We start from the raw sequence: 26,759 nt of genomic DNA on the forward strand, positions 1-26,759 counted from the left end.
TAGAATGTTTCGCTTTGGTAATGAAAAATAAAATGAATGCTTCAACTTCCGGCTACCGCTGCGAGGAAGGAGCCCGGATCCGGCTCATCCCGCGTCCCGAAAGGCCACGCCCGAGCCTCTGGCCCAAGCGCGTGAGGCCGAGCCGAGCCATGCGGCGCTGAGCCAGCCCCACTGGAGCAGCTGGGTGCCCAGTGCATGGCAGGGGCAGAGGCGCAGAGAGGGGGGTAGGACTTCGTGGGGCTGACGCTGGCCCGGCCGTGGGAGGAGCTGGCCCTGGGGTGGGGAAGGGCTTGGACAATGCCGGGCAAGGGGGAAATACTCGCGATGTAAAACCAGCCCCTTCTTTAAGAGCAGGGACGGCTCCTTCCCCTCCCTGCCCAGTGGGTGGCGCTAAGTCTCCCCCTAAACTCCGCCTCTTGCTGTTCCTTTTATCTTGCTCCGCCCAGGGGGAAAAAACGACCCACCAGCCCCGTGTGTGCCTGACTCTGCCTACAGCGTGTGGCCCCCCCCCCGTCTTAAAAATTGCTACAAGGGAGCTGGGGCCACTGTAACCGGCTGGGTGCTCCGTTCTAGCCCCCCCCCTTTCCCCACTGGTGGCCAGGCCACAGCGGGTAAGAAGCCCGCTTGAGCCCCAAGACTTGGGCTTTAAAGGTCATACTTTACAATTCAGAGGTCGCAGGTTCAATCCCTGCCACCGACACCCTGTCCCGATGCTTGGTGTCACACACGGGCACCAGGGGCTCGCTCCAGATGCATACCAGCCTCTCCCATCGTGCACACAAAATGTAAGCGGGGGGAGGGGAGGAGTGACAGGCAACAGGGAGAGGTCTAGGAAAAACAGGATGGTAAGCTGAGCGTTAGGGTTAAAGCTGCGTTTCTAAAGCAACAATTTCACCAAGGAAGAAGATCCACCCCCCTCATATACCAGACGTGAAGAGAGTTCTTTTGTTTCTTCTTCATTTAAATATTTATATATATATATATATTTATATTACGTATATTTTATATATATATAATATGTAAATATATTTTTAAAACAATATAAAATGTTAAGACACTTCACTTAAATGTAAAGAGTTGCTTTTTGCAATCCAAAGAAATTGCATTACGGTTCTTTTTTTTTTTTTCTTTTCTCTTTGTTATTCAAAAAAAGGCCCGTTCTCTTTGTACAAAAATGATCGCCATACAAAAAAGAAAGAAAGAAAGAAAAAAAAGAGAGAAGGAACTGAAAACCGACGATGAACTAGCCAACAAAAGAAGTGATTCGATTCCGTACTCTGGTTGCACATGGTCCGCACTCTACACGACAGCATTTGGGATATTCACACGCACACACAGCTCGCATAGATTCCCCTAGGTATAATCTGTGCTTACATTTTGTTTGTCCAGTGACTGGCCATCCCTCCCACCCCCACCCCACACACGCACACGTATGTATTGTACTTTAACAAACCTCTCCCGTACCTATTTGAGTCCATGGCATGTGACCCTCTTTTGTGCTCGTTCTCTGTGGCTCCAGACTGAGCCCAAGAGACCCCAGCGTTGGCCGCTGGACCTGCGGCTCTTCTCATCTCGTTCCCCATCTCCCTCCCTCGGGTTCCTCTAACGAGCCCCAGCCCTTCGCCGTGCTATACAGTGCATTCGTTACAGCCACGGTGCCAGGGCTGCTCCTCGCCTATTGTACTTTGCATTCTTTCCCCTCACTCGCCGCCTGGGCATTACAGCCCCCAGGGGCTGCTGCTGGTGAAAACCACCCGCTAGCCCCTGGCATGTTCCATGCAGCCCTGCCTGACCAGAGCTGATTGCTCTAGATTTCAGAGGGCCCGGTGGGGACTGTCACCCCCACTCAGCCCAAGGCGAGGCCCCATCATGCCCGACCCCCACTTACCCATGAGTCCATGCAGAGGCCAGGAGGTGGACCAGGAGCATTAAACTCCAGCAGCATTCTCAGCCTCCAATTTACACCCCCATCTGGGCACACAGTATATTGCTTAGTACAGTGGCACTCACCCTTTGCCATGCAGACTAATATGGAAGGGCAGGGCGGTTACAACCCATGATCCTTGCTGGGGTTACGCCCCTTCTCCCCCAGTTGAGATCTAGGGCTTCCAACCTCGCCCCTCCCACCTGCGCTACTCTGTCTTTCCCCATTCCACCCCACTTGCTGAATTCAGCTCTCCTCCCACGTCCCTCAGTCCAACATCATCAATGCCTGGCAGTATCAGCCCCTTCCATGCCACTCAGCCCCTGGCCTTGCCGTTCAGCATCACCCCTCTGCTCCACGCAGTCCTGGGCTGCCCCCGCCAGTTTCTCTCTCTCACTACAGGAAGAAACTGACCAAACCTTTAAAGTGCTACATTATGAAACTAAGATGATGGGAAACCTGACTCCTTCAGGAACCGTTCCCGTCTCATTCCAATTTCTCTACCCGTTTCAGCCACGTCTCTTGGGGTAACATTCTGCCTCTCCGCCACCGAGATGCCCCGACCTTTGGTCTTTCCAGTTGCAAAGCACCAGGCAATCTCACAGACTAAACCCTCTCAGGTGTTTCCCTTGGAAACCCTTGGAAGAAAGAGACAGCGAAGCTAACGCAAACACTGACCCGCTGGCTTCTTGCAAGATGAGCCCTGGCGGCCTTCAGTACAGCGGTGACCTTTCAGCAAGTCAACAATCAAAAGCCCAACGGAAAAGCTGCACACACAGGCTCCAAAGTCAAAACACCACTGACCCATGAAGACTTGGCTAGAGGACTGCAGCACAGTCTCCTACAGGATTAATCACAGTTACAGCTGTTTAAAAACTTTAAGGAAAGAAAAACGGAGTGGCAGCAGCATTAACAGTCAGATCGGCGGGTTTCTGAGACGTCTTCAGAAGCCGCTTCCCCCCCAACACCCTCCCTTCCCCTGTCAACAGCCTTCTGCTTTTGTTCTGGTCCCCCTTGAACAAGGCGTGGCAGGTTCTGGCGCCGCGCACCGTCGTCGTTGCTTGAAGCTCGTGAAACGGGCGGAGTGAAGTTCTTAGCGCTCTTAAATAAACAAAAAACGCCAGGGTGGAAAAAAGGAGGTGTCGAGAGGGGAGAAAAAATAAAAAAACCACCAACAAAAAGAACAACAACAACAACAACAAAAAAAAAAAGAGAGAGGAAGAAACAGAAAGTGGCAGGTCGGCCATATTGGAGCAGGAAGTGAGACAGAAGGTCGGCCACAGTGGAGCAGGATGCGAGACCGAAGGTCGGCCATAGTGGATCAGGACAATTAAAATAAAAAGCTAGAGGGACATCTGGTGACCTTTGAAGTTGCCTCAAGAAGACAGTCCAAGGGAGGAGTGTAAGGAAGAGAGAAGCCAGGCCCCAGTAAGGAGGAGAACAGTTGAATGAGAAGTTGGCAAGGAGCGTTAGAATGAAATGGATGAGTTCCTTGCCCCAAAGGAAGTCAATACAGGGATGGATGTTCTGCCAGGAGTAGTTTTTTCTGAGACTGGACTGGAAGTCTCACTCAGCCCACTAGCCTCTTTAGATGATCTAGCGGCCTAGAAAGAAAAGCAATATTCAAGGAGGAGGAGGAGGAGGAAGGGGGTGGGGGGAATCAAACAGTTTTTTGTTTTGTTTTTAAGGAATTTGTTCAGAAGCAGCATTGATTTAGGCCTGAGGTCGAGCAGCTGGGAAAAGGTCCACACCACAAACAGAGCATGAGATGATCTGGTTCCACGGGTTACTGGATGAGGGAAGGAGCATCACCAAGAGGAGAAGGCGAGCGAGAGACAGAGAGAGACAGACAGACAGACGGACGGACACACACGCACACAGAGAGGCAGGCAGGCAGAGGGAGACAGGAGAGAAAGGTCGGGGTAGGGGGGGAACAAGAATTGAAATGTTAGACTGGGCATGCACGGCATGTTAGAACAACGCCTATATTCAAGTTAGCTGCGTCACAGCTGCGTGGGGGAAGGCGGGATTTCCAGGGGGTGAGGAGCGGGGAGGTGGCTGCAGAGGTGCTGTTTATCAGAGCTGTCCCACAGGGGCAAACGAAAGGGACGGTCGTGCACAGACGCTTGTGAACTGCGGGGAGCATCGCTTGGCTGGGGAGGGTGTTCAGTGACCTGTGTTGGGATCCAGCAGCTTCAGAAACCACGGGTGGTGGGGGATAGGGGTAGGTCCTCCAAAAACGTGACTCTGCCCCCCCCGACCCCCACCAAGCTGGGTTAGCCTAAGCATGGGGAATGAGGACAGCACCCCAAAACTTTATGAAGCATTGACATAGAATAATCCACGTTGCCCAAGCGAAGCTCCCGGTGAGGGACACCGGTGACTGACAGAGCAGACGCGAAGGGTTTTGGCAGCTCTATGTAACCTGCTAGGAAAGAGGCAAACCCACAGGTTCTCTTGCAAGACCTTCCCCCTCCCGCCCTGTCCGTAGATGGAAGGGGAGAGAGGTCTGCTGTGTCGCTGGCCCCTACACGCAGAGAGGAGCCGGTATGACCAAGGCATGAGGAATGCTTAAAGGTGTGATCCTGAAGGCAATGGAAAGCTTCCCTTTGACCACGGCAGGCTTTGGGGCAGGCTCTGGCGGAGCAATAGCTGCATGGCGGGGCCCAAAGTGGGGCTTCACAAAGCGTGTGACTCTCGAGGCGGTGGGGGAAAGGACTTGGGGAGCCACCGAGTTTCTGGCTGAGAGAGATGGTGGGGGGAAATCAGAATAGGGCAAGCTCAGGCTGGGTCTCTGCAAAGACGCCCCCATGGCGCGATGCGTTGGGTGCAGCCTCTGGACGGCACCCTGGACATTTTCCAAGCCGCCTAGATGACCTGGGTGCCAAACTCCCATTAATTTGTGGTGCCCTATAATGGGATTTTTCCCAAAGTCAAAGGGACTTGTGCACCTAGCTCATTTAGACGCCCTACTCCAAACCCCTTTGGTGAGTGTTTCTTCAGCTTAACAGCCCATTTATACTAAATCAACAATTGTTGCAACTATAAGAGTTAAAAAAAAAACCCTATATCAATGCTAATGGTGGGGCCGTTATTTGCATGTGCGTAGCGAGAGGTTGCCAGAGAACACACGGCCCGCAAGCGTGGCGTGGGAGGGCGAGATTTTCTTTGCTCTATACTGTAATAAAACGAGCAATGTCTTATGACACCCCCGCTCCCTCTCGTGCTTTTTTGTGATTCCCCAGGAGGCTCCTGACCTGCCGGTGGAGAAACACTGCCTTAGACAGTTGCCTTAATCACAGCCTTGAAACCCTGGATTGGCCAAGGCATGAGGAAATGTATGCGAGGGCACAATCCTGCACCGGCAGGCAAATGGAAGAGAGGGTCTAGGAGGTCTTAGTTGTCTGTGGCCCTAGGTATATTCTAGCATCTAGAGAGGACAGAAGAACGTAACAGTGGCCACACTGGATCAAACCGATAGCCCAGCGTCCTGTCATCCGACGGTGGCCAGAGGCATGGTGCCAGGGCATGATGGTTTCCCTGCCAGCTACTCTGGTCTGCAGTGGGGTGATGGGGTGGGTCTAGGGTAACTGCCTCAGCGGTGTTACCTGTTCTCCTCCCCTCCCCTCCATGCCCCAACTGCAGCTCCCGACTGGTCCTTCTGAGTCCTGTGTGCCCAGCAAAATTCCCCAGGCCAGGCACAAAGGAGTCAGGCGCCCATTGACCGGCAAAGGGACGCAGGCTCCTCACGCGGATCTGTGCCTTGGAAATCAGCCCCCAAATCGTCGTCATGAGAACAGAACATACTAAGGGATTTGGTATCTGTGTGGGGGACACCCCTGCTTGTCATGGGCCAGTGTAACGCTGCAAGCTAGAATGGGGGGGTGGAGTGCAGGGAGTCTGGCCATGCACAGACATCCCCACCCTGCGGAAAGAGCTCAACAGCACCATGGCGGGCTGGGGGCTGCCTCTCGGCGGGGAGCCGGCTCTCCCGGGAAACGACAAACAGCATCTGTGCTGGGCTCTAGGAGTGCGGACCCCGGTTAGCACTGCAGGAAGTGTGGGTGGGGAACGTGCAAAGGAAGCAGCTCAGATCCTTTCGGGGATGGGTCCATTTTGCTCACGAGACGTGGCTCAAAACCCAGCGTGGCCACGGCGGCCAGGCCAAGGGAGTGGGGGAAGCCGCCCTTGTACCCACTGGGTTTTGTTACACCCGAACAAGCAAAATTTGGGATTTTTCAGGAGGATTGGGGGAGGGGTTGAAACACAGCCTGCAGGGTGGGGGAGGGCGGGACATCAGACAAGCCATCCCCAGGGTGCTGTCGCTCAGCAGGGACAGGGACTGGGGGCCAGGAGGCTAGGGCTGGCCACCGGTGCTGGGGGAAATCGGGCAAAAAAGGGGTGGGGAGCGGGGTGTCAGTCAAGGAGGGGAAGGTCGGGGGCGGGGGAAGGTTTAAGGGCTAGAAACTGGCTTTTGTTACCTTGCCTTGTGGCTTCAGAAAGCTGGACAGCCACTGTGAGCACGGTTAGCATCGGCAAGAACAACAGAAGCAAGTGAACCCAGCTGCACGCTCAATGCTACCGCAGACAAGCCCGCCTAGAATGGGGAGTGGGGAGGCGCCCAGAGGGTGGGGTGGGGGGGTCTACTCCAAATCTTCATCCAACTGCCCTACAGCCTCCCGGTGCCCCACCCCCTTTGCCCACTGTCTCGCGTGTCCCCCTCGGAAAGAATGCAGTCCCAGAACCGCTGCGGAGGTTGGAGCCGCGAAACCCCCACAGCCCACTGCAGAGCCGTGAATGGGCCCAGCTCTGGGGCTGTGTGTATCGGGGGAGCCTGCGGTGTGCTGGGCGAAGATGGGTGGGGAGCAGGATATCTGATGGGGGCCAGAGAAGGGAGAGAAACAGTCTCCCCCACACCTTTAGGAAGCATCCATTGGGGTCTTGCTAATGGAGAGCACTGGGCGTGGCTAATGTTTGTGGGCGGAGTCTGGAGTGGGCGTCAACCATCTACCGATTCCTTGCCGAGCTCAACGGCAAAGTGCTCTGAGGTCGGACTCTGAAAACAGCCGAGCCACCAAACACCTCGTTCCACAGGAGAGTCTCCCCAGCTTGAGCGTCAGCTCCCCACCCCACCGCCCCCGGCCATAAATCCCCGCTCCTCTCCCCAAGCGGCCTGCAAAGAGCCGCACGCACCAGGAGACACCAGAGGAGAGCGCCTCCTGTGGACAAAGACTGGGCCCACCCGGCATGGCTTTGTGGATCCAACAGCAGATTCAGGGACCCACAAGATCACTTTGTGGGGAGCACTGAGGGTGGGGTGGGGGGTTACCCATTTGCCATCATGAGCACGATGGGCTCTGAAGGGGCTTTAAGCCTGTCTAGGATCTAAGGTCAAAGTGATCCATGTCTCTCCTTCTTAGAAAAGGGTGACTGATAGACATGGCCCTCCCGAACCGATGGGAGGAGGGTGGAAATGAAGCTGGGGCAGGGAGCTCGGGGGAAGATGCGAATCCTACTTCAACCCTCACACCACGCGAGACATGAGTTTGCTGGTCTCAGCTCAGTGCCCAGTTTAATGCTGCGGAAGCCGTCGTGGTGGGGGTCAGCAGAGCCGATTGCACATCTCACCTCCCCCGAGTCAGCTGCCTCCCCCAGGTACACAGATACCTCCCCCCCTCACCTGTGGCAGGCTCCAGGAGAGTAAAAAGCAGCAACAGAAAATCTGTGCTGTCAGATCGCACAGGCTCTCGGGCAAGTTTCTCCCACCCTCCCCTGCAGACGTACAGAGACAAGCAGGGCTCCTAACCAGTCTTTGTGTCCCCCTGCGGCTAACAGAGAGGAGCGGCTGCTCTAGAGATAAACTACCTGCTGTGGTCCCTGGATCCGCATGTATTCCATTCTCTGCTTTATGTGTTTGCTTTTGTCCGGGCTCGCCTGCTGGCTCTGCTTCAGCCGGGAGGCTGGATTCACCATCTTCATGGCTGGAATGGAAACGCCACCACTCTGTTGAAACACACGGGGTTGGGGGGTTAAATCCGACGCACGAATGAGCCAACCTAACGCTCGCTCCGGTTCCGGGTGTGGGAGGCAGCTGGCTGGGGCCGGCCAGCAGCACTCCCGGCCTTGCTTCCCGGGGGAAGATCTTGCAGTGGCTTGTGAAGGAGATCCAGAGGCCCCCTGCGATGCCCACAGGGGTGAGATTTTCATCAGCGCTCCGCACCGACCTACCCCGCATTGAAATCGGTCCCTCAGTGGGAGCAGACTTAGGCCAAGATCCTCAAAGGTATTTAGGGTCCTAACTGCTATTAATTAGGGGCCTAAACCCCTTTGAGGATCCGGGCCCAACTGCTTTAGAAAAGCTCACCCCTAAGTGGACTGAGTGGTAAATGCAGCCCTCTGGGAAGGGGGCCGGCACCCACTTTAAGGCTCCTCGAGAACAGTGCAATGGGCCCGCCAGCATATCTGTGCCTGGGTTTGCTGCTTTTCACTAGTAGGATCCTCCCCCCACGCCCCCAAGCCGCGGGCAGCATTTCGGCACAGCAAGACTCTCTCCAGGAGAACCTTGCTTTGATCCAGCCCGGCTGTGCCAACCCATGGCTCCTGGCCCGGAGCACTCTTGGCAGCTCCAGCCTTGCCAGCTCTTGCCATTTCAAAGTCACGTGAGCTTTGGTGTTTTGATCAGCGCCCTGGCTCCGAGCGTCACAGCATGAGGAGAGGATCTGGGCTTTCAGTCTGAAACAATGGGAGGCAGCAGACTGATGTTTGAAATCATGACCCCCTCCCAGCGGGAGACTAAAGGCTCAAAAGCCACAAGGCAAAGACAAAGAACCATGAATGTAACATTAAAAAAAAATCCAACAATTTTGCTGGGCCTGACTCATGATTTTTGAACCTCGGGGAGGCCCGTGCTGGCAGTGAGCCCCATCACCACAGCCTCAGACCCAGACAGCACAGAAAGTGTGGGAATTTCTGGTTGGGAGCCAAGCTTTTAGGTTTGTAACATGGAGCGAAACCAAAACCCTGGCTCTCCACACCCCCAAACTTTGGGGCAGAATGTGCCTTGGGGAGAGGGGTCACCCTAAACAGGACAGAGATGTCCAAAAGGCGGCACACTTATGCAGTTACCACATCCTTACTCTCCATCAGAGAGACAGAAAACAAGTGAGTCTTAAGGAGCCTTCTGGTGTTTTGGGGGTTAAATTTCTCTTGGGGGCAGGTGAGCCCCATGAGATTCTCTGGCATTGGAAAAGCGTCCCCTCAGTACTGCCCCACGCTGGAAACAGGCCACCGGAGCCTCTGCCATGCAGCGCCCGGCCTTCCAAATGACTTCACTGCACTTCCCAGTGAGCGGGGGGGCTTGTTTCCCAGCGGGCTGCAGATCCACCCGTGATTGTGACAGCCACACCCACGCAGCATCCCTAAGCACCTCGGGATACAAATTAACCAAGGACCTGACGCTCTTGTCTCCTGGGAGCGTGGACGGCAGATGTCCGAGTGCCGAGATTGGGGGAAGAACATGCCTGGGATTTCAGAGGAGGAGAGGACCTGACATCGGAGTGGAGATGCAGCCCCTCGCGCACCCAACTGGAGGGAGTGAGTCCAGATTTACTCCAGAATCTGGCCTGGAATCTTTCCTCTCAAGTGTGGCGTGCACCACCAGCAGCCCCATGAAGAAAGCACAACGATAAAAGCCAATGTGCTCACACGGGATTGCCTGGAGAGGCACATGAATGCCGAGCACCCACAACTCCAGCTGAGGACATTGGAAACTGCAGGTGCTCAGCACCTCTGAAATCAGGCCCTCGATTTAGGTGCCTAACTGTGGAATTGGGTGCCTAATTTTAGGCATCCGGGTTAGAAATTGTTGGCCAAAAATCCGTGCTTGAGATGGGCCCAAAGCTACTCGCAGAGCCAAATACCCTTGTACTGCTGGGGAGGTTTGAAATCCAAGCCTGGATCCAGCCCCCACATTTTGCAAACAGCTCCAAGCCCAATTAGATGTCGGAGCCAAAAACCAGGTTCCAAAAGTCCCTCGACTTTGGGGTTTTTTCCCCAAACCTGGATGTTGATGCTGCAGCCAGATCCCATCTTCGATCAACAACTTGACTCCCCCCCTGTTCTTTCCACACCAAGATCACCCTAATCCCCCTCCCCTGGAGGGGTCCCAATTGTACACACGGTTTGATATGTTCTGAAATGAACAGGAAACTTCTCAGCACAGAAGCGTTTGCATTGTCGGTCCCAGGATAGGAGACAGATTTGATTGGAACAAGCTCTGTTGGCGAACGAGACAAGGTTTTGAGCGTGCACGGCGCTCTTCTTCGGGGCTGGGAAACGCAGGACAAGCTCTGTGAACGCTTGTCTCTTTCTCCAACAGAGGTTGGTCCAATAAAAGATATTACCTCGCCCACCTGGCCTGTCAGCACATTCTCATCAGGTAATTCCGCAATGCAAACAGCAGGGACTAGGGAAAAACCACTGAAAGCAATGGAAAACCGAAAGCAGAGGGAATGCATCCTGGCTCGATGAGAGGATGCATGTGAAAGCGAAAGAAAGAGAGCTGCTTTGAGACAGAGGCAGAGTTCCAGGTGGGAATCATGACGGTGGGAATAAAGCAGTTTTTATTAGCTATCCACATACAGTTTGAGATACAGAAGCTAGTGAGAAGGACAGCACAAAGAAAAGATTAATCTGTAAGCAGACAGAGGTCCTGTAACTTGGGTGGATATCAAGGCTGCGCCCAAGGAATAGCTAGTAACCGATCACTGCAATCGTTTGCCCCATGTAGCTCATTATTGTTTCCTGGAGTGCGTGCTAGCATTCTAGCCATGTGCACACAGACTGACTTTCTGGTGCCTCTTCCAAACTCTTCCATCCTGCAACCTGTGCTCCTCTCTCCAAGTTCCATGCAGGTTGCTACAGTTATTATGGAAAAACACGAGCAGATCTGGGACCAGTTACAATGGATGGCACAAACAGGGCTTTGTAAAGGAATGCTGAGCAGGATGTGCGCTGAGCTGAAATTTAGGCCAGGCCTGAGCATCCTAACCCAGGAGCTGTAAATGGATGAACCATCATTTCAATGACACAATCAGGCCCATGACACTAGATTCAGCAGAGTAGTAAAGGAGTGAGTCTAAATGGGCTGTACAAGAGAAGTGCAGTGAGCACCGACAGGTGTCAGCCAGCCAGCCTAGAGTAAGGTGAGGTGAGTTGAGCCGCGTTGTTCTAGGGAGCAGCCTGCTTTCTCTCTCTCTGGTTTTTGGGCTCTTGTGGGTTACCATTCTGAATTCTAAGATTTAAAGTTGTGCTACACTGCAACCTTCCAGCAGGCGTATTTCTGTTTGTGGCTAAGTTCTCTGTGTGCATGCTGTGAGCATATAACATTTCCCAGCTATGTTCTGGTGTGGTACACTGTCCATTGCAGTGATTACAGATAGGGGTGAGCTGTTATGATTTGGATCTGGGTCTCAAACAGCCCAGAAATTTAGGGTGATCGGGGGGGTGAATTTTCATCTGATTAGTGACCGATTCAGCCAAACCCTAGCTAAGTGGCCTCCTGTTTCAAGACCTTTGTTTTGTGACGCATCCAGGCAACCAGAGATCCTGCTACTGTAGCGATAAATAAAACTTGCGGGCTTACTTCTCATTTACACTCAGGATTTGTCTACACAGCCATCAGAGATGTGACCGTCGCTTGGGTACATAGCAGTGACGCTGTGGCAGCATTCAAGCGACCCTGGGTAGCTAGCTGGTGCTGCAGCAGTTTCACTGTTATTCGTACCTAAGCTAGCTGAATTAAAGCTAGCCCGCATACGTCCATACGAGCTGCAATTGCCCGACTGCAGTGTACACAGACCCTATGGTCCCTTTACACCACTCCGTCTGTGTAACCGGAACTGAAGTGGCAGCAAACAACAGCGACATCCATTTTAAGTCCCGTTTACGCAGGCGCAGCGATGTCAAGGGGCCTTAATGTAAACAGGAACCAGGCCCAGTATAATTGCTACAAAGGGAAAAGGGATTCATTCATAAAAGCGGAGGGTTAACAAAGGAATAAGCTGAGTTCTGACCAGCAGAGTTCTCCCACCCCCTTCTCTCATCAGCTATTCAGCAAGAAGCCTGGTCCTTGCAGATTCCATTTGCAACCAATTTGGACAGCTTCAGGAGCTCAGCTCTGTGATTTAATTAGGAGAAGCATCTGCCACTTAGCAAGGCCACTTAAAGTGCAGTTAGTTAGAAAAGTGAGAGAGACAAAACTCTCCATCCTTTTACTTACAAATGGAGGGGATCTAATGTGGCGTCCCTGAGGGTACGCCTACACAGCAAAGAAAAATCCGTGGCACTGAGTCTCAAGGCCCAGGTCAACTGACTTGGGCTCGCTGGGCTAAAAGGATCCATGTAGATGTTCGGGCTTGGAATGGGGCTGGGGCTCCGAGACCCTTCGCACTTGCCGGATTTCAGAGCCCGGGCTCCAGTGTGAGCAGGAACATCTTCTCTGCTACTTTTTGCCCCGAAGCCTGAGCCAGGCTCTGAGATTCAGTGTTGCAGGTTTTTCTTTGCAGCGCTGACATACTCTGATTAACACAATGCAGAGCAGGGGCCCTTTAAACTGGACCTGATCCTGCCCTCGATCCCACGGGCATGAAACTGGAATAACTGCACAAAAATTAATATGGTTACTCCAGATGGACACAGGTTAAGGTGTAAATTTCAGCAGAACTTGGCCCTTAGCACTCAACATTTGGGGCTGACTTCTATGCTAAAATGACCCCCCAAACCTGCTGCTAAGGCCCTGTGTGGAATGTCTCCCTTGTCATCTGTCTTCTCTTCCTGGATCTCTCGGGTCCCCCCATTCTTATCTGGATCTGATTTTATTGCCTTGGGGTTAATCAGCAAACTTGACATCCAGCCTCCAGCTACAGTTTGAATTTGCACTCAGCAGCCAGCACTCAATTTCCAAAGCAGAGGGGTGGCCAGGGTCTCGGTGGCTAACTGGGGCCCGACACACTCTGTTCGGTACTTGTTTCCAGGTCTGTGCCAGGCCATTAAGCCAGTCACCCCTCCCCTATTGGATGGCATCAGAATGCGGGTGCAATGGATGAAGACTGCTGACCTTGGTCTAATTCAGCGCTAACACCCAGCGGGGGAGAGGGGGAGGGAGGTGTAAAAAACCCGCCCCAAGGCTCACGAGAGAAACACAGAGAGAGGTGCCAGGCGGGCCAGTTCGCTTGCAAAGGGCCTGCTGCCTTTCCAGTTCACGTGCCACCAGTCTCCGTTATTTCTCCGCCCCGTTTGCCTTTATTGCAGGGTCTGTCCAAATACCGGGGGAAGAGGAGGGGAAGTTTTTTACACCTCGGCTCTAGGGGAAGCTGGATTCTCAGGAAGGGGGTGGGGCCGGGTGGAGGCAGAGGAAGAGAAGGCATCAGATGGAATCCGAGCGTAGAGCACAACAAGAGGAATAACAGAAAATAAACCTTAGGACTGTCGAGCGGAAGCTGCGGCTTGGGTAGCAGAGGTGGCTTGGTCCCGCTCAGAGATGACCTTCTGGGAGCATCAGCCTCACCCTGCTCTGAATCCATGGTCCTGGCACACCAGCAACTGTGTTCAAGATCCCCCAAGCCCTCCTTTAGCCCACTGTCATCCTGAGACCCCAACTGTCCTAGCAGCTCTCTCTGAAATATAAATTCAGCTGATGGGTGAATATTGATTTCATTAATGGTCATCTCCAGCTCACGGATAGTTTCTTCAAGGCTGTCCAGTCTTTGGTATGTGCATTCGCAAATCTCGTGGCTGCGTAGGCTTGCAAAGCCGAGAGGAGACATGTCCTCTTTGGTTTGGCCTTCTAGGTCCAGGTCGTGCTCTCTCTCTGCTGGGGACCCTCCGGTATGCAAGGCTGCCTTGGTCTCCTCTCCAACCGCAAATCGGTCTAGGGTTCTCTGTCCAGAGGTGGCGCTATGCTTGCTGGATCTTGATGAAGCACTGATGTGCTCCTCAGGAGGCTGTATCGTGAGTTGTTCAGACACCTGGTAGTTTGGATCTTTGCCTGGGAAAGATCTTGGTCTTGGCGTTGGACACTTTGAGGCTGGACAGCTAGTGAGGTCTTCCCTTTGCGCCTGCTTGCTAGCCTCACTGGGGTCTTCTGAAGTGGGGGGCATCCTCTCCGAGCTTGGATTGGTTCTCCTGGCTTTGGGTTCTGTAACATCGCCATGAAATCCCACGGCCGCTTTAGACCCTTCGCCTTCGTCAGTGACGGAGACCTTCTCGGAACCCACTTCAGGGTCTGCGGCTTCTTTCAAGAGATCGATGAGGGGTTTGTCCTCCACACAGACAACTGGCCCATAGGCCATAGTCTCGCAGCTGCCTTCCTCTCCGGCGTCCAATGTCCCAAGCTCTTCTCCTGCCAGAAGGGGGTTCCCTCCATCCTCTGACAGAGCCTGAGTTGGGGTGTTTGTCACTAAGAATGCTATCATTTCTCCTTCTGGAGCACCTCCAGGCTGGACAGGTGAGGCTTGGCTGCTTCCAGGCACCGACAGAGCCTGCTTTAAGAAACCAGATGGCACCCGGATGAGAGAGGTTTCCTCCCTTTCGGCCTGGTTCTCAGGGCTGCTTGGCAAGAGCCCCAGTCCCTCCAAGTTTCTCTCTGTTTCCGCCATGGCCTGTGTAGGCTCCACATGTGGAGATCCTTCCATTCCCACCTCTCTGTCGCTGGAAGTGCACTGACAGCTGCCTGTTTCTGCAGCCACCTCCAGGTCTGCTTCTGGCGAAGGCAGGTCAGGCACCCACTCGGTGAGCACAATCTGAGGGAGGGGGATAGCTGGGCTGGCTGGAGAGGCCGATTCCTGTGGAGAAAATTCAGCCCAGTTAACAGCAGGTGGGAAGTGGGAGAAGTTTACCATGCAAATGAAGAAAGCTGAGTGCTTCTTAGAGGGTATTCCTGCCTAGCCAGGGCTGCCAACCTCACAATCCACCCACTGGGTCTATAATCTCAGACTATCCAGCCACTTCTGCAGTCACCTGAGCGCTGGGCCACGCCTGACGCAGAATAACTCAAGAGGGAGGGCTTGGTTTCAGTAACCCCTTTGGGCAATGGTGACTTAGGCACCTCTCGATGCCTGGACTGTACAGTGCACCTGGGTAGGTGAGACGAGCCAATGGGTGTTAGGCACCTAACCAGCATAGGTGCTGCCCTGGGGAACACGTAGCCAATGTGCTGTTTAAAGAGCCTGCCGACAGAGGTGAAATCAGGATTAAAGACGCACTACAAAGGTGATGCAGTGGGTCGCGGGTCCCCACAACGAAGAAATCCGCAGAGAAGGAGTTGATTCGGCCTCTATCCTGCCCGATACTATTACATTAGAACATCAGAAGGGCCATGCGGGGTCAGACCAATGGTCCGGCTAGCCCATGGTCCTGTCTTCCGAAAGCGGCCACTGCCAGATGCTTCAGAGGGAATGAACAGAACAGGGCAATTATCCAGTGGTCCATCCCCTGTCGTCCAGTCCCAGCTTCTGGCAGTCAGAGGCTAGGGACACCCAAGGGGTGTGTCTCTAACGCTCTTGGCTAATACATTCTGGAGGCAGAGGGGCTTGGGGACCCCCTCTGCCCCCCCCCCCCGAGCTGTGCACTGCAGAGAGGCAGGTGAGAGAGAAGGCGTTAGTGATTTAACGGCTAGGGGATTCTGTGCTAGCAGGACTTTCTTTGTCTGGAGCTGGGAGCTATCAGGGGCTCCGCCCAGGCCCCCCACCCCCCGTAGCGCTTACCTGGACTGACGGCTGGCGGCTGGAGTCTGTTCCAGCATCGGGCTGGCTGGCCGCTGCAGCCTAGTGGCAGAACAGGGCAACAAGATGGGTTATTCTGCTCCTCCCACCGGGCCTGGCTGGGGCTGCCCCATTTCCTGGGATTCGTGGCGTGGGAGCGGCCCCACGTGGGGTGCCCCAATGCAGCAGGTCTGATTCTATCACCACCCTCCGGGGTTCTAGGATCCAGCAGAGGCAGGTGGGGGAAGGAGGGGAAAACGGCAAGGCCAGGCACCAACATCCAGGACCAGAGCTGGGTCTGAGCCAACCCCGCCCCAGGATCTAAACACCCCTCCCAGCACCGGGGCAGCAGACAGAGGCAGGGGCTGGCGGCAGAGACCCACTGGGGAGCAGCTTCCACACCGCCCCCACCCAGCAGCTGGAGAGTCAGCTCCCCCCATTCCCCACTTGATTTGACGCAGCGCCCGCTGGGCAGAAAACGCAGCACAGAGCCGCCAATCTGGCGCAGAAGGGGAGCGCGGCTGCTGGGGTGAGGGAGAGGGACGCACCGGGAGACAGGATTGCAGTAGAGGGAAAGAGAGCGACGCAGACAGAGAGGGGCAGCGGGAGAGCCGGGGATAGCAAAGTGTCTCCTTTTGGTGCAGCAGAGCTCCTCGGCCACCGTGCTGTGAGCCGTGGGCCTTGCCAACGTCTCCGGTCAATAAAGGGTGAGGTGGCAGATGGGCGTGGGGCGCGTTTTGGGACGCTGCACCTCCCAGCACGGAGCCGGGGTGGAGGGGGAGTCACAGGGTTGGTTTGATCTGACCCTTGTTCGGAGGGGGGCAGTGGAGGAGTTGATCAGCCGTGGGGAGGGAGAGCAGATGCCCGAGGGCTCAGCTGACCCAGCTGTTTGGGTTGCAGGCAGGACTGGCTTCTCGGACTGGAATCCGCCGGGAACCGTCTCCTTCACAACTCCAAAGGGAAGGCCCGGAGGAGAGTTACTCCCTGCAGCAGCCTCCCTGCAGCCTGGAGGGGCCCAGCTCTCTTGCTGGCTGGCTGGATCCCCAGGGCGTGACGGCCCTTGGGCCTGGAAGAATCGTGGCCAGGGTTCTTGGGCAGATTCCCACCCTGTAGATTTCTACCCTGGTCCCTTCCCTCCGTCTCTTCCCCACTCCCGGGCTCGTTGGTCCAGCTCCCGCAGGCCCATCTTCTCCCCTCTCTGACTGGCAGCTGTACCCTCTGCCCCCCACTCTGTGTCACACCCTCTTTGGCTTTACCCCCTTCCAGCCTCCTGCTTTCTGTGCTCTCGGCTGCCATCCAGCCCTCATAAGAACATAAGAATGGCCCTTCTGGGTCAGACCAAAGGTCCATCTAGCCCAGTGTCCTGTCTTCTGACAGTGGCTGATGCCTGGTGGCAAACAGAGGCTAGGGACACTATCCCTGCCCATCCTGGCTAATAGCCATTGATGGACCTATCCTCCATGAACTAATCTAGTTCTTTTTTGAATCCTGTTAAGGTCTTGGCCTTCACAACATCCTCTGGCAAGGAGTTCATAGACTCATAGAGTTTAAGGTCAGAAAGGACCATTATGATCATCTAGTCTGACCTCCTGCACAATGCAGGCCACAGAATCTCACCCACCCACTCCTGTAACAAACCCCTGACCTGTGTCTGAGCTATTGAAGTCTTCAAGTCTAAAGACTTCAAGGGGCAGAGAATCCTCCAGCAAATGACCCGTGCCCCAGGCTGCAGAGGAAGGCGAAAAACCCCCAGGGCCTCTGCCAATTTGCCCTGGAGGAAAATTCCTTCCTGACCCCAAATATGGCGATCAGCTGAACCCTGAGCATGTGGGCAAGACTCACCAGCCAGACACTCAGGAAAGAATTCCCTGTAGTAACTCAGATCCCACCCTATCCCTATCTTGTATCCCATCTAGAGTTCCACCGGTTGACTGAGTCGTGTGAAGAAATACTTCCTTTTGTCTGTTTTAAACCTGCTGCCTGTTAATTTCATTCGGTGACCTTGGTTCTTGTGTTATAAGAAGTAGTAAACACTTCCTCATCTACTTTCTCTACACCCTCCGTCTTCTTCTCCCATCCACACCCTACCCAGCGGGGCCATCGCAGGTCCAAACCCCAGGCGAGGCGAGTGCTGGATTCCCCCAGACCCTGTCCAATGGAGAACCCCAGGTGTCTCCTGCCACTGGCCACCTGGCTAAGCCCCTGCACAGCTCGGACCAGATCATGCGCCGGGCGTGGCCATTGTCCCCAGTGCACGGCATGCATCGCCACTCAGAGCCCTTGTTCCAGTGAGGCATCCCGCATGCAGCGATGAGCCCATCCATCCCTCGCCAGTGACCCCCCGCACACACACCCGTCCTCTGCCCACGTGGGTGCAGAGCCTGGCCCCTCGGGGCAGCGCCAGGTTCCGTTGCTCTGGTGGTTAATGCCCAGTACCGTGCTGTATAAGTATAATCCGCGCCAGCGTCGGGGAGTGATGCGGGGGCTGTGCTGAGCCATTAGTTTGTTAATCCAGAGAGCGCGTGAAAGGGGGGAGCAGACAGGAGAGGCGGCTGGGCAGAGAGGCAGCGGCAGCCAGCCGGGTGGAAGAGGGAGTTGCGATCGGGCACAAGCTGTTACCTTCCATCCTTCGGCTGCAAGGGCGGCCCCACTGGGCCACAAGTCTGCGGGAGCAGGGGAGACGGCGGCTGCGAGCCGGTCGCAGCGGAACTTGGGGATAAATGGGGAGCCAGAGCTTCTCTGAAACACCTGGGGAGTCAGAACACGGTGGGTTGTGCAGTGGAACTAAAACGGGGGGGTTCGGAGAAGGAGCCCTGGGCCTGCTGTTCCCTAGCCCGGCCTCAGCCTAGATGCACTGACGCCAGCTCGCTGTGGGCGAGACAACGGCTCTTCTCAGCTGTGCGCTGATGCCGGGGGGTGTTAAAGTGACAGCTGGAAACCCGGCCACAGAGACGGGAGTGTGGCTGCCTGCTCCTCCCCTGGAGAGACGCGTGCCCTGCGATATCCGGCCTGTCCCCTGGGGACGGAGAACCCTGGCCCGGCCCGGGACGGGGCCTGAGGGGAAGGCAGGGCCCCTTGTTGCTCTGATTCTGGGACAGGGAGCTAGTTTCTCCTGCCTGCCGCTCACATCACGGCCTGGCTCAGGCACTCCCCTGTCACTTGGTCCGATGGGGATGTCTGCAAACGGGTTTCAGGCGGGGCTGGAGGCCAAGCTAGAGACTCGGTGGGGTTTGGACCAGGGAACCCCAGTGCTAGCCAGCCATAGGGGAACTCAATAGGACCCAAGAAGCATCCTGGACATCTAGCCCTCAGCTCCACCCGACAAGTGGAAATGGCGCCAGCTTTCGGGGGAGATTTCCAGTCCCCCCAGGACACAGCGTCTGAACAGATTGTTTCAGGGTACCTGAACTTCAGGGTTTCCGTCCTGGGAGCGGGGAACCCAACTTACCCCTCTCTGAACCTGGCAGAGCTTCAGACCACCCTGCCAGGTGGGACTACACTCCAAAACAGGATGGAAGCCTGGAGCGAGAGGGACGAAGTCGCTCTGCCAAAGCCTGGCGCCCCTGCCCACCCTGACCCTGCTGGGCCCCCGCAGGTTCGAACCCACTGACTGCCGGTGAGCCCAGCTATCCCTCCGCGGAGCCATGAGGGGAGACACTAGGACCTGACCACTACCCCCGTTACAGAGTGAACTGATTGACTGCCCTTCCCCGGTGCCTCCCCCAGGGGGCAGTGCTTCCTTGTATGTGTGCCAGGAGCCCGATCCTGCTTCTGGTGATGGCAATGCTGCTACTCCTGAGCGAGTGCAGGATCGGGCCCAGGGCGGCGGGGGTGGGGGTGTTGTTCTGGGCAGGGCTCCCGTCATGTGTGTCCCTCCCTGCCCCCACCCCCCCGCCCCCTTCGGCACCCACCTCCAGCTCGGCGATGATCCGGTCCTCCTCGTCGTCGTCCTTGATGGCTGAGGCAATGATGGGTGGGGTGGACGCGGGCCTGGTGACCTCCGACACCGTCCGCCTCAGCTTCACCTGGGGCTTCTGGGGCTCCAGCTCCTCCGACTCCGCCTTCTGCAGGGCGAGAGGGGGCGGGGGGGATCATCCCTGGGTGCCTGAGGCCGGCCAAGGCCCCTGCTCCCCGCCCCCGCCCTGGGGAGCCCGCCCCATACCTTCATGAAGCTGGAGTCCTTCTTGCTGGTGACGATCACCTCACCGGTGCGGGTGGTGGTCAGCCCATGGGAGGAGGGGAAGCTCCGTCGAGGAGGGGGGGGAGGCGGCGATTTCGAGGGCTTCTCAGTCCGATACCTGGGGACTGTCAGCTCATCTGGGGAAAGAACCGGGCCGTTAGGAGCAAGGCCCCACTCTTCCCCGATCCACCCCTCCGGCCCAAGCCAGGGACTCTCCTACGGTCAAGTGGGGCGCAGCAGAATCTCCAGGGGTCCACAGTTCAGGCATGGGGCAGCCCAGCTTTGGTGTTTCCCCCACCTATGAATGTGCTGGTGCAATCAAGAAGGACGTGTGCTCTTCGGGGCGTAAGCGTGATGGGAAACTCCCGGTGGCTTTTGCAAGAGGGCAGCGGCTTGTGTAGGACATGCCGATTGCCTCCGTCTCTGAGAGCTTGAATGCTGACCCATTTGGGTCGGGTTACACAGCCCTGGAGACTTCACCCGTAGGCTCCAGCGCACGGTTGGCCACACAACTGGCTCCACGGAGCCCGATAGGCAGGCATGCTGCTCGGGAGAGGCCTAGGGCTGGGCTAGGAGGGGGTCAGGGATCACGGGACCAATCCTGTGAGGTGCCGAGCGCTCTCAGCAACCTTGGGGGGTGCTCAGGTCCTTGCACGAATGGGGCCCTGGGTGCATTAGTAGATCTGGGGGCACTGTGAGCTCTAAAATTCAATCCACATTACAGGCAGGGAACAGAAACATAACAATTCCCATACCCGGTGCAAAGCCCTTACAATAAGGACCCGTCGGTTAAGGCAGCAGGTAAACCCTCCGAAGCTGCATTCAACCCCCCTGATGCCAACCCAGCTGAGTTTCTAGGTTCACACGTTTTTCCTGCACGGAGCACGGTTCTCCACCAGGGAGCGGCGCGGCGCTCAGAGCAGGGTCCTGCTTGCAGCTTGGAAGAGTTGCCAGGCGCTGGTCTGAACTGGGGATGGTCCTAGCAGGCAGTGGGGTTCCCAACAGCGTTGGGAGGGAGAGTCTTTTGCACTGCCCAGGCTGGCCAAGAGGGGGCACTGCAGCCTCAGCCATCCCCAAGGTCACTCTTATAGCTCTGCTACTGCCGTGTGTGTGTGGGGGGGGGGCGGGGGGGTGTGTACGTGTGAGCTTGCTCCTCAAACTTTTCCACGCCAGGGGCCTCCTGGGCAACTTGCCGGGAGCCCGCAGACTGCAATTGATTTGCGCCACTTTTTAACGCCAGCCCTGCAGGGCTACAACCTGCCCATGCTCATGTCCCCCTGGATCCCCTTGTGGCCGAATTCACCAGCTGGGAGTGAGCAGAATCACTTAGACCACACGGCCCTCCCAGGGCTGATGATAGAACCCAGGCGTCCTGACCCCAGCGCCACACCCTCCTCTAACTAACTACACTCCGCTCCCCTCCTAGAGCCAGGAACAGAACCCAGGAGTCCTGGCTCCCTGCCCCCCTCCCTGCGCTCTAATCCCACTTGACCCCACACCTCCGCCCAGAGCCTGATAGAGAACCCAGGAGTCCTGACTCTGGGGGTAGCAGAGAGGCTGAAGAGGGGTGCGGTCAGGGGGTGCGACTTGAGAGGGCACCTTCAGAGCTGACGCAGGGAAGCGTTACGAAGGGCACCCTGGTTTCTGACCACCCCATCCCCTGCTCCTCCCTGCCCCCTACCTGAGCCCCTGCGGCCATTGGGGTCGATTTTGGCGGTGGCTTTCTGTGTGTGCTGCGGCTTGGAGGGCTTGTGCTCAGGCGTGGAGGCGGCGCTGCCGGCGGCCTGCTTGTGCTTGGCGGCAAACTCCAGGTCGGGGATGGCCTTCATGAGCTCGGCCTGGGTCTCCTCCAGGAGGCGGTTAATGTCCTTGGCGCTGTATTGGGTCAGCGCCGCCCTCTTCTCCTCCCAGTCCCGCTCGGCGGCCTGCCGGCAGAAAGCACCACTCGCTGAGCTCGCATCGGGGGGACGGGCCGGGGGAGCCTTCCCCGTCCGTGGGAACATGGGGCACCGTGGGAGGATCTGGGGCGCTCGGCTCCATCCCCAGCTGCACAGAATCCCGGGGTACAGGCTGGGGGGCTCTGGGAGGAACCCCAGGAATGGTTGTTCCAAAGGGCCTGAGTGACTAGAGGGTTTCATACAGTCTGTGGCCAGAAGGGATCATCTAAGCCAGTGGTTCTCAAACTGTGGGTCGGGACCCCAAATTGGGTTGTGACCCCATTTTAATGGGGTCACCAGGGCTGGCTTAGACTTGCTGGAGCCTGGGGCCAAACCCAAACTCTAAGGCCGCGGGCTTCATCCCTGGGTGGCAGAGCTCAGGTTACAGGCCCCCTGCCTGGGGCTGAAGCCCTTGAGATTTGCCCCCGCCCCGCCCTGGGGCAGTGGGGCTCGGGTGTGTTCAGGCTTCGGTCCCCCCTCCTGGGGTCCTGTAGTAATTTTTGTTGGGGGTCGCAGTGCAATGAAGTTTGAGAACCCCTGATCTAGGCTAACCCCCTGTATAGCATGGGCCAGAAAACCTCTCCCACACGTCCCTGTATTAAGCCCAAAGCCTAGTTAGACTAAAGCATTTCAGATCTCAGGAGACTGTGAGCCAAAGGCAGGGAACGGAAGAGAGCGAGGGGCCACCCATGCCCCAGGCCTCGGCGCCAGCTGGGAATCAGGGAGATCCATCCCGATGATCCCAGCAGGTGACCCAGCCTGCAGAGGTAGGGTCCCTGCCACCTGGACCATCCTTACAGCCAGTGGCAGAGGTGGGGATGGAACCTCGGAGTCCTGACTCCTTGTCCACTTTGCTCTGATCACGCTCCCCTCCTCTAGCTGGGAATAGAACCCAGGAGTCCTGACTCCCTGGCCTCCTCCTGCTCTAACCTCTAGGCTTCCCCTCTTATAAATAGATTCCAGGACTAAAGGTTTAACCCAGCACATCAGGAGGCTCCAATCAATACTCCAGGGCAGATTCTCTCCCAGAGGATTCCCTTTCGACTCACACTGAGTCGCCACATGTCAGAGCAGCCCCCAGGCTGCTCTATCCTGAGCAGGCAGCCGGTGCGGGAGCTACTGAGCAGCAGAGAAGAAACAGCAGCTGCTCCAGTGGGGAGTGTTGGGAGCTAGGTGGGGAGGTGGCGGCCCCCTACAGCACACACCCCAGAGTGACAGGGCTGATTCAAACCCTGCAGTGTAAAAATCGCCGAGCACTTAATTCTCAGCTCCTAACTGCCTTGGCCTGCAGGCCTGGGAACCCTGGCTTGAACCTCTCCTGGGTGTGCGACAGGCCAGACAACACAGCAGAAGTGCCAGGCTCCCCCCAACCCCGGCTCTCACCTCTACAGACACGGCCTTGTCCACGCTCCTCCTGCCGGGAGTCTCGGGGCCTGTCTGGGTCTTGGCCGGCACCATCTCCGGAGCTCGGGAGGGGTTATTGCTCTTAGGGAGTTGCGGGGGACCATGCCCGAAGCCCGGTGTGCCCAGGGTATCTGTGGAGGCGGTCAGGTCATGGAGGTTCATCGGGGGGCTGGTGGGGACCTCGAAATCCAGACCCTTGCTGAAATCGGTCTCTGGCGCCACCTTCTTCGGGGACTGGCTCAGGTTGTTGGATTGAGCCCACATGCTTTCATCCACTTGCCTGCCAATGGAACAGAGAGTTCAGAGGTCCCCATGGGGGGCTCGGAGGTGGGGGGTTAGGGGGGACAGCTGCTCAGCCAGGAAGTGCTGTAAGCTGTTGCCAAACACATTTTCAACCACATCGAACAGTTCAGTGTTGGTCGATACGTTTATCAACCACCACCAAATAATGGAACATTTTCAGTTTTCAAAACAAAATTTTGTTTTTTAACCGAAAAAGGTTTTTCAACCCCCTCCCCCAACCTGTTGGGTTTGGGGTTTTTTTTTGTTTTTGTTTTTGTCAAAAGTACCCAAAAAATTTCACACTTGCAAACTCAATTGAAATTTCCCACCAGGACTAAATCGTCCTTTCCCAGGCAGCACTAATGATAACTGTTTGTATTCCAGTAATTACTGGCGCACCTAGAGGCTGTAATGAGCACCATTGTGTTAGGCGCTGCACAAACCCAGAACAAAAAGGCAGCCCTTGCCCCAAGGAGCTTCCACTCAAAGACGAAAGACAACGGGTGGATAGAGACAGACAGACGGGCAGCTCAAGGGACCTGTGAGGTTAACCTGTGAGATTGTTCTGATTGGTGCATGGAGAGACTCCAGGTGTTGAGGTGCCCAAATCCCTTGGAGGGTCTGAGCCCAGCTGCCCAAGCACCGTCAGGTGCAGGCCTCAGGGCAGAGGACGACAAGTGGCTGTGGGCATGGTTACAGGGAGCACCTCCCATGCCTGAGAGAGCAGGAAGCGGCTGGCTGGGAAATTTGACAAAGGGGTGCTAAGAATGGGATCATTGATGGAGCGGAGAGAGGAACCAGACCCCTCCCTCTGCCCCAGCAGGGATCAGGGCCCAGGGAGCCAGGACCCACCCTGGGGTGTGATGGAAGGGACTCCCCTGTGGATCCGGGCTGGGAGGGCACACCAGGATCTGGGCCCAGGGAGCTGGGACCTACCCTGGGGGTGGGATAGCAGGATACACCTGGGGATCTGGGCTGGAAGGGGCTCACCTGCGGATCTGGGTGAGGGTGTCTGTCACCGTCTTGCAGCGCTTCAGCAGGCCGTCCAGCCGGTGCGGCTCCTCCTTGAGGAACTTCACGGCCTCCACCTCTACCCGGAGCACCACCCGCATCTTGCTCTGCAGGCTGGGGAAGTGAGCTGGGGCGGGAGAGGCGCAGGGTCAGAGCAGGCCCAGGGAGGGCTGGGCAAGACCCTCCTCTCCCGGCTGCACAGGAATGCAAAGCCCTGCACCCAGAGACGCACCCGGCTCTGCCGTGCCCATCTCTGCCTGGCACAGCTGGGAGGAGGTGGCTGGGAGAACTTAGGGGAAAACCCTCCTCCACTTCCGTCCTAGGAGAAAAGCCCCCGTGATTGCAGAGGGGCAGCTCATGGGCACTCCCCGTGTAGGCAGACCCAGCCACAGCCCCTAACACAGACACACCCGGCCAAAGCACCACATCACGCACTCGCAGGGCCGGAGAACCGTGCCACGCACTCGCAGGGCCGGAGCACCCTTTGCCTACTCACACAGGGTTTCTGTACGTCCGGGTTTCCCTGAACACGACCTCTTTTTTGGCCCTCCAATCTCCTTCCGGGCAGATTTTTGACATAGGGACAAAGGTCCGTGGTTTTTCCTCACTCGTTCTTTTCCCTCGCTGTCGGAGCTGGGCAGCTAGAGAGCAGCAGCTGCTGGCTGGGTGCCCAGCTCTGAAGGCCGCCCCGCCACCTTGCAGCAACGCAGAAGTAAGGGGGGCCTGGTATGGTATTGCCATAGAAACTGTACCCCCCGCCTGCCCGTGGCAGCGTCCTCTCTTTGGGACCTTGAAATACGGTAACCTAGAGAGGTGAAAATACCCGTGCTTCTGGGTCTAGTGCTTCCTTGCTGCTTTCTCTCTCTGCTGCCCTGCTCTTTCTCCTGCTTGCCACCCCCACACCCAGACCCTGCCAAACCCCCACCAGCCACACAGTTCAGATACTTGGGCAGCCTCCCACAGGCCTTTGTTATGGGTGGAGGCTCCAGTTTGTTCGTTCACCCTGAGCACAGGGCGGCTGTTACACGCGCTCTGCTCGCTGCGCTGTTTGTACGCTCTCTTTCTCGCTCTTGCGGCCGGGCTGTTCAGGGCTGTCACTGCTTTCAGGGTGACGGGCGGAGCTAGTGTTAGGGGCTGGGTCAAACCTGGTTGAAAGTGGGCAACCGTAACTTGTTATCTGCACTTGAGGGAGAGGGGCACCTGCCATGGGCACAGGGAGCCTTGACCAAGGATGTGCAGCAAGTCGGTGGCAGGGCCAGGATTAGAACTCAGGGGGCTCCTGGCTCCCAGGCTTGTGCTCCCCGCATTCGCTCTGGCTGCTGGCCACATTCAGCAACCGCGTGACAGGCTGGGGTGATGGGGAAGGGGCGCTCTCCCTGATTGATCTAAAGGCCAGGCCAAGCCCAGCCCCATGTCTGCTGTCTGTCCACATGTCCCTCCTCTGACTCCATCACCCCCATGCCCTCCGCAGCTCTTCACGCACCTACACGGAGCATCTGGCTTGGCTCCCAGAAGCATAAACTCTGCCATGTTCTATGCTAAATGGGGGGAGGGGGACTCCAGCCCAGAGATGGGCCATGGCAGCGGGTGTGGAAGGCTGAGCGCAGCCCCCTGGGGGCGGGGGCGGCCGAGGCAGGGCCCCAAGCACCATGAGCTGTCAGATCCACTCAGGCAGCGTCTCCGGCACTCACTCTCTGACAGCTAGCAGAGCAAACAGGGACTCCGCCACGCAGGCAGCCATGAGGGAGAGCCGCAAACACACCGGCAGGCATGCATCCACGCAAACGCACAGCAACACACAATCCAGACACGTGCAACCAGCCCGCAGCCCAAATACATGCAAACACGCAACCCAGAGACGTGCAAACACGCAGGTAGCATATCACCCAAACATGCAGGCAACACGCCACCCAAACACAGGCCGGCAACATGCAACCTGAATACATACAAAGACTTGCAAGAATGCAGGAAACTGCAACCTGCAAACTTGCAAGCATATGCAAACACACACGCATGCCCACACACACATGCTCACGCAACCCAAATACATACAAACATATGATACAAGCATGTGAACACACCAACGCAGGGACACACACAAACCCAGACATGCAGATACACCTACAACCCAGACACATACAACTCCCAAATCCATGACTCACACAGCCAAACACTTACACACCTGGTAAACATCTGGTTCACACATGGGACATATGCAAAGTTCCACATGTGTGCAATTACAGGGTCACGTCTGCCAGCTC

The 26,759-nt window shown here is 56.5% G+C and overlaps 1 protein-coding gene across 1 annotated transcript in view; it reads right to left on the reverse strand.

The window, feature by feature from the left end:
- Positions 1-3,393: 3,393 nt before the first annotated feature.
- Positions 3,394-26,759, reverse strand: part of SRCIN1 (SRC kinase signaling inhibitor 1) — a 95,798-nt gene continuing 72,432 nt past the window's right edge. The window contains exons 15-21 of the mRNA XM_077806348.1: positions 24,478-24,625; positions 23,185-23,485; positions 21,546-21,789; positions 19,847-20,001; positions 19,596-19,748; positions 7,790-7,927; positions 3,394-3,528 (exon numbers count right to left, since the gene is read on the reverse strand). Coding sequence (XP_077662474.1) covers positions 3,394-3,528; positions 7,790-7,927; positions 19,596-19,748; positions 19,847-20,001; positions 21,546-21,789; positions 23,185-23,485; positions 24,478-24,625 — 1,274 coding nt within the window. The remainder of the gene's footprint in view (positions 3,529-7,789; positions 7,928-19,595; positions 19,749-19,846; positions 20,002-21,545; positions 21,790-23,184; positions 23,486-24,477; positions 24,626-26,759) is intronic.

This window comes from Eretmochelys imbricata, chromosome 27, assembly GCF_965152235.1.
Source record: "Eretmochelys imbricata isolate rEreImb1 chromosome 27, rEreImb1.hap1, whole genome shotgun sequence".
NCBI classification, from domain to species: Eukaryota; Metazoa; Chordata; order Testudines; family Cheloniidae; genus Eretmochelys; species Eretmochelys imbricata.